Source organism: Syngnathus scovelli, chromosome 9 (genome assembly GCF_024217435.2).
Source record: "Syngnathus scovelli strain Florida chromosome 9, RoL_Ssco_1.2, whole genome shotgun sequence".
Lineage (NCBI taxonomy): Eukaryota > Metazoa > Chordata > Actinopteri > Syngnathiformes > Syngnathidae > Syngnathus > Syngnathus scovelli.
This window is the reverse complement of record NC_090855.1, coordinates 1,726,539-1,739,375: the sequence shown is the minus strand read 5'-3', so window position 1 is coordinate 1,739,375 and position 12,837 is coordinate 1,726,539. Positions and strand designations below refer to the sequence as shown.

The 12,837-nt window shown below is 43.0% G+C and overlaps 2 protein-coding genes across 2 annotated transcripts; one reads left to right on the top strand and one right to left on the bottom strand.

The window, feature by feature from the left end:
• Nucleotides 1–18: 18 nt before the first annotated feature.
• hapln2 (hyaluronan and proteoglycan link protein 2) lies at nt 19–2,784 on the bottom strand. The gene is made up of 5 exons (XM_049729594.2): nt 1,794–2,784; nt 1,316–1,699; nt 1,129–1,245; nt 865–1,047; nt 19–641 (listed from the first exon to the last, which is right to left on the bottom strand). The coding sequence occupies exons 1-5, from the start codon at nt 1,852–1,854 to the stop codon at nt 364–366; spliced, it is 1,023 nt and encodes a 340-aa protein (XP_049585551.1). The 5' UTR covers nt 1,855–2,784; the 3' UTR covers nt 19–363.
• Nucleotides 2,785–5,158: 2,374 nt separating this feature from the next.
• Nucleotides 5,159–10,233, top strand: rhbg (Rh family B glycoprotein). The gene is made up of 10 exons (XM_049729593.2): nt 5,159–5,460; nt 7,463–7,649; nt 7,717–7,867; nt 7,941–8,088; nt 8,156–8,322; nt 8,586–8,723; nt 8,795–8,928; nt 8,996–9,117; nt 9,194–9,267; nt 9,697–10,233. The coding sequence occupies exons 1-10, from the start codon at nt 5,283–5,285 to the stop codon at nt 9,775–9,777; spliced, it is 1,380 nt and encodes a 459-aa protein (XP_049585550.1). The 5' UTR covers nt 5,159–5,282; the 3' UTR covers nt 9,778–10,233.
• Nucleotides 10,234–12,837: the final 2,604 nt, after the last annotated feature.

Genomic DNA, 12,837 nt, shown 5'->3' with positions numbered 1-12,837 from the left:
AGAGCAAAACCTTTTAGCTTTATTTTTTTATTTTTTTTCAAGCTCATTCATATACAAATACATTAAAATAATGCGCAATAAAATGCAATATTTTTTTATTTACAACAAATTATTTACCAATTGTTTAATAAATAAAACAAATGAATAAAAATGCACTGATATATTTTAATGAAACAATTTTGCAGCTTAAATGAATGCAACAAATATGCTTGGAGGCTTTACTATTTACAATATATTTTTTTTAATGTACAGATAAATTTGAATTAACCGGTATTAGGCACAAAAATTGTCTATATAAATGCAAAAAAATTGTAGATAATGTAAATAATTGATCGGCCGAATTAAATAATGGCAACTGTCCGACTACCTATAGCAATAAGCTCCGTAGAGATGCGACGTCTTATTGGGGAACCCAAAAGAGCGTACCCCGGGTTCGGGGACGCCCCCACATCGTGTCCTGGGAGTACCGATGGGGAAGCGCACGCTGCCGTCTCGCAGCCAGCCGCCGTCGCATCGGTCGTAGCCTCGAAAGTGCCAGGCCGCGTACAGCTGGCCGACCAGCGCCAGCTCGCCCGCCCGACGTCCGCATGCCTGCCCGGCCTCCTCCAGGGAAAATGCGCCCGGAATATAGAAGACGGAACCTGTGATGGCGTAAATTGGAAAAATATGTTAATTTTTAATTTAATCTTAATTTTCTGATTTTAAAAAGATTTTTAGCAGCAAAAGTTTCATTTTAAATGCATTTTCCAAGAAAAAGTATTTATTTTTCCAAAGCCCCAAAAATTTCCCAAAAAATACAAATTTTCTGAAGAATTTTCTTTTCTAAAAACAAAATGTTTTAGATTTTTTTCCCCCCAAACTCACCTGTAGTCAAAGAGGTAAAGCAGAATGCATCAAAGTGGTCTCTGTTCTTATCTTTGGGCGAGTAGGTACGAATACCCGGTTGCGTTCGTGCCCCGCAGGCGGGGCGCGGGCTGATGATGGGGTAGCGGACGCTTCCGTCCCGAAGCCATCCCGCTTTGCACCAGTCCAGACCTTCCGTCCAGGCTGCGACACACAACACACGCAAATTGCACCAACCCAAATCCAATCAAACTCAAACAATGTTGGGCAACACAATAATTATACCTCTGTAAAGTTCCTCGTAGGAGGCCAGGATTCCATCCTGCTCCTCGCACGCCTCTTCAGCCTCTTGGAAAGTCAATTTGTAACGCCCTTTTGGACTCTGATACGGAAAAACCACACCTGACGATAACCCCCCCCGTCAATATCTCAACAATGGAACAGTCCAAACCTTGATGAGGTCACGGGTTACCTTCAATCCTGAGCGTGACCTCCACACTCTCATCCTCGATGTCATTGATGAGCTCGCATCGGTACCTTCCGCCGTCTCGCAGTTGCAGTTGGCCCAACCGCAGGGAGGCGTCCATGTTGTGGGCCCGCCGCAACGACGCCCGCGGGCCGACTTGACCGTGCCGCTTGAAAGCGTGAGCGTTGGAAATCATCACGATGTTCTCCGGGCCCACCTGGCCCGGTTCCAGTTTGGTCCACTTGATCTTATAGTGGTCGGGCTTGATCTTCATGATGCACGGTAAGGTGACGTTCTCGCCCCGACGCCCGACCACCTCGGCGTAAACGGGCGGATCCAGGAGGTACTTCAGCTTAGACGGAGATCCCGTTTGTGTCGCGATGTTATTGGCTGGTTAAAGAAAATTAAAAGGAGACTCAACAGAGCGTCAGATTCCAAGTGGTGTTCTTCAAGTGGCGCCATGACACATCTTTGTAGTGTTTACCTGAGAGCAGAGCCACGCTGGCAGTCAAGCAGCTCACCAGAAGAACCAGGGAGGAACTCATGATGATGGAAAATCCACACAAGTCACAAACAATCGGTCTTAAGAAGTTTACAATGAGAGATCATGGCGATATCTCACATGGTGAAGATCTCGGACTCTCCATTAAGTCCATTTTGGCTGCGAAATCCTTGAAATCTCCAAAAGTCTCCCCGTGCTTGCTTGTTTATTCAAGTCGTGAATGTTCAGCTGTCCTCAAGCACGTCAGTTCGGTCTTGCCCTTTCTCTCGCTCTCTCTCCCCCATCACGCTGGTCGCGTGGTCAAGCGAGCACCATTGTCATCCTCCAGATGTTAATGACCACCAGGGCGGGACCTTTGTGGTTCTTCGCTTGTGTTGTGCCAGTCCAAGCAGAAACCATGAGACCACAGAAAACATTTTGACGCTGGACAGCACCAGAATTCCTTCTCTATTGACTTTTAATTCAAAACTCAACTTTAAATAAATAAATCTTGGCTGAATAAATAAACATTAGAGCGTGATAACTTGCAGCCAGCACTGAAGCTGCCATTCAAGCATCTTTATGGCCGCTGGGTGAGAGGAAGCTGTGTTGGCTCAGTGACACAACGACCGCATTGTGATACTTTCATTGTGTGTACACAACACACACACACACACACACACACACTGAGGTGGACACAAGAGGAAATAATAGGAGTCTTTTTTTGTATAGCCTAACCATTGTTCTCATTATCAATGAACCTCTTTATTGGCCTCCAATTAGTATTCACCCCAAAACATCCTGCTGCACTCTATCTATCTATCTATCTATCTATCTATCTATCTATCTATCTATCTATCTATCTATCTATCTATCTATCTATCTATCTATCTATCTATCTATCTATCTATCTATCTATCTATCTATCTATCTATCTATCTATCTATCTATCTATCTATCTATCTATCCAGCTAGCTAGCTAGCTAGCAAGCTATCTGTCTCACTGTCTCTCTCTCTCTCTCTCTCTCTCTCTCTCTCTCTCTCTCTCTCTCTCTACTTAGCTAGCTAGCTTGGTAGCTTGGTAGCTAGTTAGCAAGCTATCTTGCTATCTGTCTCACTGTCTCTCTCTCTCTCTATCTACTTAGCTAGCTAGCTTGCTAGCTTGGTACCTAGTTAGCAAGCTATCTTGCTATCTGTCTCACTGTCTCTCTCTCTCTCTCTCTCTCTCTCTCTCTCTCTCTCTCTCTCTCTCTCTCTCTCTCTCTCTCTCTCTCTCTCTCTCTATCTATCTATCTACTTAGCTAGCTAGCTTGCTAGCTTGCTAGCTAGTTACCAAGCTATCTTGCTATCTGTCTCACTGTCTATCTCTGTCTCTGTCTCTCTCTCTCTCTCTCTCTCTCTCTCTCTATCTCTCTCACTCTTTCACTCTAATCTTGAGATAAGGTCAAATTAATTTCCTCTGTAAAGGTTACAGTGCATTCCAAATTAACTGCCTTTGAAATGAATTCCTGAAAATTTAATCAGAACGTCCTCTACCGTAAACCTTTTGCGAGTCGGGTACAGTCGTTCAAGACGGCTCGAGAAACACAACCTCAAAGACGTTCGGTTCAACATAGAGGCCGCCGTGGCGCTACCGTCGCTCGGGTGGGGCCCCACTCGGGGCGAGATGAGCCAGACCGATAGGGCGACTCCCGATCCCCTCGCTCAAACCATGCGTGACTCCAATGATGAAAGGCGTGACGAGCATGGAGGTCATGAAGCATGTATGACGGCCAATAAGTCAAGCATTCTTTTCTTGGGAGAAACATTTTGCTGAAAGCTTGAGGGCCCTCACCTGTCACACTGTGTACCTGTTCCTGCAGCAACATGCAGATCCTCTTGACAAATGCATGATTGCAAACATACCAGAAGTTACTAAATAGGACCTTCATTCACATTTACTGTTTTGTCTAATGTTCCATTAAAGTCTTCTGTTGTTCTCGTGTTATTTAACAGAAACATGCCCGGACCTGTATTTATCTTTTTTTTTTTTTTTTGGTGCCATTGATACCTCAGATGAAGAGATTGTCTTGTCAGTACCGAGGCCCTGCAGACGCCCCCCCTAGTACTGATGAACCGATTAGCATTTGCGCTAAACTAGCGTCAGAAACACTGTTACAAGAACGACATAAAATACGTTAAATGAGTTAACATGAATTAATAGGGAGTTAAGAAACTAATTCAATAGAATGTAAGCGATTAAATAATTATGCCAAAAGTAGTAAGGGCAAATAGTTTGAGTTATCTGCAGGTATGATCAGTCATGTGGGGCGGGTGAGAGGTATGCATCATGTGTGTGCGTGTTTGTGCACGTGTGTCATCACAAGACTAACTTGAGGTGTCACCTAGCGAACAGTCAAACTTGTCACGAGGTAGATTAGCGTTGTTGATTTAGAAAAAAAAATTGCTGTGGTTAAAGGAGTGTGTTTTTTGGTATTATGATTTTTGTCTGCAGCCTCTGATTGGCTGATCAATCGGGTCATGGGGGGGAGGCGGGTTCAATAATTTTGATAGACGTATTTTGAATTCTCAAGATATTATTGAGGTCTCTAAAATTAAACGTAGGCCTTGAAGAGACATTTTAAAGCCACTTTTTTTTGTAATGTATTATTTTAAAAATATTTTCAAGTGGTACTCTAAAAAAACAATTGATCATTTTTGAAGGCTCTTGGATCTATTTGAAGACATTTTTTGTTGTACTTTAAATACTTTTTTAAAACAACCACCACCAAATTTAAGATGACATTTTTTATTTTCGAGACCTCTGATTGGCTGAAACGGTGAAGGTGTCCCTCAGGTGTGTGATTTCTCTTTCCAGGTAATAGTTGACATTCCTCCAAATCATAACAACATTCTTGCCTTCGCCCTTGGGGGGAGATGAGGAGGCTGATATTGGTTTGACTGACATCTCTTATCGAAATGCTACTATTTGGTAAAAAAAAAAAAAAAAAAAAAAAAACAGCACACGTATGTAGTATGTAGTTTGCACTTTTGTACTTTTTTTTAATATATCAAATTTAAGACCTTTTTGAGGACACGCATCAATTTGAAGGACCCCCACCAAAAATGAATAAATAATTTAAAATATTTTCTGAAAATATATATATCTAATTCAAGACGACCTCAATAAGACAAATTCTAAGTAGAACCCAACCAATAAACATGAAACATTTCTTATGTAACTTTTAGAGATAAAAGTAATTTAATGCTTCCCCATAAGAAGCTTCAAAGTTGAACTTTACCTGCAAGCTACTCAGAGGCGGGGCTAAAGGTGACCCCGCCTTTTTAATCGAGGAGGTGTGTACACTTTAAAACTCACATGAAAGAAAAGCTCACTCATCTAATTCTTTTCACTCTCACACACACACACACACTCAGGATTTTGGCAGTTCTGGCTACACCGACACCAGCAGGTCCACATTTCTCCAGTAATCCAGGAGGGACACAGCAACAATGACGGACGTGTCCACCAACATGCGGCTGAAGCTGCCCATCGTCTGCTTCATCCTGCAGATCATCCTCATCATCCTCTTCGGCGTGCTGGTCCAGTACGACCACGAGGTGGACGCCAAGGAATGGCACAGCCACAACCGCTCAGACTACGAAAACGACTTCTATTACCGCTACCCAAGTGAGTCACCTTTTTTTTATTTGTCCAAAAGTATTTCAAAAACTTTTGATTCCTGACCTACTTTGAATTCCTCTAATTGGAATCGAATGGACTTCATTCCATCAAAGCCTTTTTTCTTCCCTCTTTTAATTTAAACAAGATGATCCATTGTTGTCTTCTTTTTTTTATTTTAACGCTAAAGTTGACCCACATTTGCAGCCTCTAATGTAAAACACACATTGAGAATCAAATTTCATTGATTTACATTCAAACCTGCGGACAAAATGCAAGAGAGATTCGAACCTGAATCCCAATGTATGTGAGCCAGACTTGATAACCACTAGGGCAATGCGTTGCCACAAAACAAGAGTCAAAATAATCAACCAATTAAAAGCAAGATGATTGACAGCATGATTAATTGAAAAGGTCAAATGTCGTCCTTTCAAGGGGTGTGGCCTTTTGGATCATGTGACATGAAAACAGGAAGTGCTCCCCCCCCCACTCCTATCCACAACTTCAATCATGAAACACTCAAACATGTCCGTCAAAGTGACGAGTGAGTACTTGTTGCTTATCTGACTTCCCTGCAGGTGGGAATGATGAGAATGTCGAGAGACAAACATTTTGGTCTTATCGCAGTCTTCATCTGCTATGTGCTAATGAGCTAACTCAAGCTGCTTAACCTTTGACCTCACAAGTTAAACATTGATGTTATACAGGTGACCTCTACGCAAACGTTCTGGAAAAAAAAAAAGAATTGTGTAAAGACAAAGCATGTCAATAGTGGGCTATGGACTTGCGTGTAAAACAAAAACACAAAAGTCCATCCGGTTTGTGTAATGTCAACACTAGCCAGTATTTTGAAACTTTTCAATGATGGCACGTGAAGTGAAAACAAGAATAATTTTATTTTGAGTCAGATTTCTACTGTTTCGGTAATGTGTGCAGAGAAAGATGTGTTTTATTTTGAAAATCGGTTAATATATATTTAACAAAATGTGTTTTTGAGGAACTGTGTTAAGAGTTTAAAAAAAATATCCAAAGTATCTTGTTAACGTTGGAACAAACGGTATGACTACGCCCCTAGTGGCCAAAATGGGTACACCAGAAGCAATTTAATAAAGTACCATTTTTCTAATTAAAATTGGCAAGGCAAGAAAATATATATTTTGAGGGTGGAATAAGCCTTTTTTAATCTATCTTTTTTTTTTTAAACATTTCTCCTTCAGCATTTCCATCCCGTATCTCTCGATCACATTTTTTTCTTCTTCTGTCATGCTTCTTTTAATCTGTTTCTTTTTCAGAATGTTGTTTTTAATGTTATGACTCGTAATACGTAATCTAGGACTTTCTAAAGGCTACTGTCCCTCGCACAGCAGATAAGATCAAGTGTTGACACACACCGGCGCCTTCCTGGTTTCTTACGTTTTACTAGATGGTCACATGTTTAGCGTGATTGCATCACCGGAGATAAGACGACGCCCTCGCCGTCACCCAAAATGAAAGGAATTTTTACGATTCAGCGTTTTTTAATTTTAGCAAATTCAGAGAGGTCAACAGGTCAACCTTCGCTTCATAAACACATAGTTAGATTTGGTGAAGCAGCATGTGGCTCTATTTTATTCCTGCGGGATATAAACTTTACAACTGAATTTTGTTAGGTGTTGTTTATTCATGCATTTTGTTTTGGGGCCAAGAGGGGGGGATGCTGGCACCACTCACAAGCGTGATTAATTGGGCCAATGAACTGTTGCCATGGCGATGGTGGCCACCGGACCGTTTATTATTGTTTTGCTGGAACATTTAGTGTCACAGTATAGGTCATTATAACTTCAGTAAGAGGTCAAATGAGATTCTAAATATTATTTAATAAAATTAAAATAAATAAATTAAAATTGAATATTATTACATTTATATCCGGTCATCATTGGGAAAAAAAAAAATCTGTAAAGTGAAAGTAAAACAGGCAAAGAAGTGAGCCTTGTGGAATGCCAGCTGATATCAATCCAATGTGTCTGTACAGGCTTCCAGGATGTTCACGTGATGATCTTCATCGGTTTTGGTTTCCTGATGACATTCCTGCAGCGCTACGGCTTCAGCAGTGTGGGCTTCAACTTTTTGATAGCCGCCTTTGCGCTACAATGGGCCACGCTCATGCAAGGATTCTTCCACGGCATGCACGGTGGAAAGATCCACATCGGAGTTGAGAGGTAACCAGTTTTTTTTTTTTTTTGACAAAAACTCCCAACACTACTTCCCAAAACTTTATTTTTCCAGCATGATCAACGCTGATTTCTGCACGGGCTCCGTGTTGATCTCCTTCGGAGCGGTTCTGGGTAAAACCAGTCCTATCCAGCTCCTGGTGATGGCGCTATTTGAGGTCACCCTATTTGCGGTGAATGAGTTCATCCTGCTCTCACTTCTGGGGGTGAGTTTTTTTTTCGGCCTCAACCCAAGCCTGATTAGAACTGCTCCATGAAGACAAAGTATCTTCTAACCAGGCCAAGGACGCGGGAGGCTCCATGACCATCCACACCTTCGGGGCCTACTTTGGGTTGGTAGTGGCTCGAGTCCTTTACCGACCCAACCTGGACAAGAGCAAACATCGGAACAGCTCGGTGTACCACTCGGACCTCTTCGCCATGATCGGTAAAATTAACCGTTAATTGATAGAGGAGATAAAATCCATGCAGATCATTGTGTGATTGTCCCACAGGTACCATCTACCTGTGGATGTTCTGGCCCAGCTTCAACTCGGCCATCACGGCCCACGGCGACGACCAGCACCGTACCGCCTTGAACACCTACTACTCGTTGGCCGCGTGCACCTTGGCCACTTACGGCATGTCGGCCTTCACGGCGCACGATGGAAAGCTGGACATGGTGAGTCAACGCGTCAGAAGATCGGCAAGTTCTCAGTGGAGATGAAAGCTGATAGTCATGAGGCGCCGTGCTGCCTCTGATAGGAATCACTGATCTTCTCCGATAAAGCAGGTGACATAGTAGAGTGGTGCTATGTGGGCGGAGCTTATCTGATGTGGGCATCATTCTTCTGATTTTTTTTTTTTCCCCACATGAAAGGCTGAAATATGTAGTTGAGGACCACAGTGAGGGTTTCAACAAATGGTTTCCTTCTTCTGTTGTAGGTCCACATCCAAAACGCAGCCCTGGCAGGAGGTGTGGCTGCAGGCACGGCGGGGGAGATGATGCTCACACCGTTTGGCTCCATGATCGTCGGATTCCTGGCTGGAATCATCTCCGTGCTGGGATTCAAGTTCCTCTCTGTAAGTCTGTCCACTAGATGGTGCTAATGTGCCCATCGGTCATACCTGAACTGAGGTGTGCTTGTTTTCAGCCCATCTTGGAGGAGAAGCTGAAGATCCAGGACACGTGTGGCGTTCACAATCTCCACGGCATGCCCGGAATCCTGGGCGCCATCGTGGGAGCCGTCACCGCCGCCGTGGCCTCCTCAGACGTTTATGGAGGAGGGTAAATTCAAACGCCATTTGTCACTATCTTGACATTGTTTGGGTGGTCACGTGATGGCTTCTGGCAGCATGGCTGATGTATTTCCGGATGTGGCGAGTGGCGAGGTGGAAGCGTCTTTCCAGGGCGTCCGGCAGGCCATCTCCTTGGCGGTCACCCTGGGCATGGCCCTGTTGGGGGGGCTCATCGTCGGTAGGCTCACATTACAGTTCTCTTCACACGTCATGTATAAAAATAATAATAATATAATACCATCTTGGCATGTCAGGGTTCATCATGAAGTTGCCCGTTTTTGGTGCACCTCCTGACACCCTTTGCTACGAAGACAGCATCTATTGGGAGGTGAGTGGACATGAAATAAAAGTTCTGAAAAATATTTACAAAGATAATAAAACATTTTATACAGTCACTGGTGTGCTCAAATGTTTTTACTAGTGAGGTCAAAATATATTTAAGACGATAATAAAATAGACCGGTAGGTGGCGGTGCTGCATCACAGTAAATAAATTAAAGGCTGGAAAATGAAATGACGTCATATTAGCTTTAGAATGTGTTGTGTAATTGACACATTAGGAGCAACTGTGTTGCCCTAATTGAATTTTACTTTTTTAAAATATTTTTGTAATGATTGTATTTTTAAAGTTTGCACGCGGTGATATTTTTAAATGCAAATTCACGCGTGTTTACCTTTTTTTCAGTGTGTTTCATGCATTGTAATTACAAATGTGTCTTTTTCCTTTTATGAAAAAAATTATTTGTGGTCTGTTTCAGGTTCCTGGTGACGAGGAGGGTCACGAATCCCAACTGACCACTGTCGTCCATTCTGCAGAGACCGAGAAACTCAACAGCTAAACACGCACACACACACGCACACGCACGCACACACACGCACACACACACACATAAAGGTCATACTGCCAGTCCTTTGGGACATTTTCGAAGAAAAACAGCATCCGGCTTTCACCGCTAGATGGCGCTGTGCTGCAGGCCTGCGTGGGAAGTGAGCCTCTTTAAGAGACGATGCCAGTCAATCAGCAGGCCACAGCATCATAAATGCTAACTCTTGAATTTCCACACCAAAGAGCAGCCAATTTCCTTTAAAAATTTTCATACGATTTTTTTATTATTCCTTGGGTTGGGGTTTTTTCTTTGATATTATTTTCCTGTTGAACTATTACAGTCATTTTTGATTGACCCTTAAGTTTTTTTAGTCTCTGAATATCCCCATTTCCTTCCTAGCATGTTTTTTAAAAGACACATTATTGTATCATTTTGGTCCAAATAAACCTTTTTAATGTGTGATAACAACTCCTGACTATTACTAAATCCTATATTGCATCTTTTTCAACTTTCTGATTCCACTAAATAAGCTCAGTGCTGCCTGACATTTTATGGGCACCATATGGTACTACACCAAAACTCTGACACCAATAGAAAATATTTTTTAAAAAATCTACGCATGTTACATGTAGTTAAGAAAGAAGGCAATGCAATCAAGTTTTTAATCCTTTCGGTCTTAAAGACTTAATGAGTGCGGAAGGGGTTAATGCAAGTGTTCCAGATGGGCTTTGTCTCTCGCCGCTTAATTAACACACTTTCATTTTTGGGGGGGGGGGGATCAAACAAGCCCGAGAAGCGCTCGTCCTCGTTATAGATATATACGCCGTCCTCGGGGCCCCGAATGCGAGAGATGATTAGTGCCGCTGGGGGGGGGGGGGAGTGGATGGATGTGATTTGCATGGTCATAATCATCAACAGCATCTCAAAAATTATTTATTTCAGACAAATATTTATAAAGTGTTTGGAATCTTGTTCTCAATATCGATCACATGACTACATTCTGCGGCGGCACTGATACCAGGACGGCCCCAGGGGTCCCCCCCCCCCAGAGTGGCTGCATGAGTGTGAACAAGCTCTGCATTCTTTTCCCAGGACATGGCGGACATAGAGGACAGGTGGTCAAGGTGGTCAGATATTGCCTGAATGGTGGCGTCCACTCAAACATCCATTCAGCTTCATTCAAATGCAGGCAGAAATAAGCGTGAGAGCCATCGTGATCATTGTTGACACACGGCCTCCAAAACCATCGTGAGTAAAAATAGAACTCTTGATTGAGTGCAAATAAAAATGTCAGATGGTTTTAATTGTTGAAATAAATGGAAGGAAGGGAGGAAGGAAGGAAGGCCTAATATGAAACCTTCCCCCCCTTTTAAAACCCTATTTTCAAATCCTACTGAAATGTGTAAATAAAAAAATAAAATAAAAAAATGGCATGTCAACACAAAACCCCAGCCAGCACCTGTGGCTCCTGACGGCGTGATTATTTCCCACGTTCCTTGAATGGGACGTCAGGTGTCAGCTCTCTGCATGCAGCCCTTCACAAACAAGATGGCCACTGTCCTTTGAATCAGCGCTGTAGGTGCTAATAAAAGCTTAATGGGAGCCCCGGGGGTCTCCTGCAGGGGACGCATGGGAGCTGCCGGCTCATATTGAGAGGATATATCCAATCTGTGGCCTTTTTTTTTTTTGATTGCATGTAAATAGACCCATTGGGGGTTTCATTTTTTTTTTAATCCACATGCTCTGATAAAAGCAGTTATCAAATAAACATAAGCTGGGAATTATCTGTGATTTGATCCAGGGACTACTTAAAGCCAAAGTAAGAATCACATATTGAGACCAAGGAGCTACAAGAGGAGGTATTCATGTTTTACGTTACATCATAATTATTGCCTTAAATTGTGTTCTGTTATTTTCTTATGTTACATTGAATTACGTGAAGTGATGTCAAGAAATTGTATTTTGGTTATGGTGCAAAAGCGAGGTTACGTTAGGTTACCTGGGATACTTTAGCGATCCGTCTTAATACTTGACTTAGAAATTCAAATACTTCTTTATCATCATTTGCTCTTTTCCGCGTTGCATTTTTTCCAGCCCCCTTGCGGATTATTCCCAGAACAAAGGCAGCTCGTCAGCACACTGGGTGGTTGCCATTGACGCCGGCTACATCGTTTGGAGGCTGTGGTGGTGGTTTGGGGGGGGGTAGGCCAAGCGGGGTGGGGGGGGCGCTTGACTAAACGCAGGAAGTTGTTCAGCTGGAGAGGTTTTCAGCCACTTGACTGAAGGCAAATTGCTTCCAATGTGCCCGAGCACTCCAAAGTGCTTCACGGCGTGGAAAAATGACGAGCCGTGTGAAAGGCAAATCAACAAAAGCAGCGACACCTCATTCATGCCCCCCCCCCAAAATGTTCACCACACTTGTATTTGTCTGACAAGATGACCTCCCACCGATCAACGCCAATTTGCATTCTGAGATTGTACCGATTTATCTCGTACCAAACTGCTGATTATTTATTTTAAGTAGGAAAATAGTTTGAGGTCCAAATTACCGTTTGGTTTTCCTGCTTTTAAATGTCGGTTCTTCAGGACTTTCTTTCTTTTCCAGTTCAAAATAATCGTATTACATTTTTCATTTTTATTTCTATTTATTGCGTCAGGCCTGTCATCTGCCGGTTGATTTGAAGAGGAGTTTTAAAGTTCAAAATAATAGCAACACTTTAGTTTAAAGACCGCTCTCTGTCATTATATCATGACCACGTAAAGCCCAAATTTAAAAACCTTCGGAGAGAACCGACCAAATCTTTAGCAATTAGCGGATCCGAGGAAAAGACGACGTGACGTGTGAATGACCATTGTGACACGGGGAGGGGGTCAAGATCACATTTAGTACGGCCTTTAATCCCAGAGTTCCTGCGAAGTCCCCTGGCGTCCAACCCGGACGCTAACAAGGGCTCCCAGCGGAGCCATTAGACCAGGAAAAACCAACAAAGGCCGCCATTACACACTTCTTATGAAAGACCCCAGGGGTGACGGGGGGCACGCCGGACACCGCCGCAACAAAAGGGAACTGAC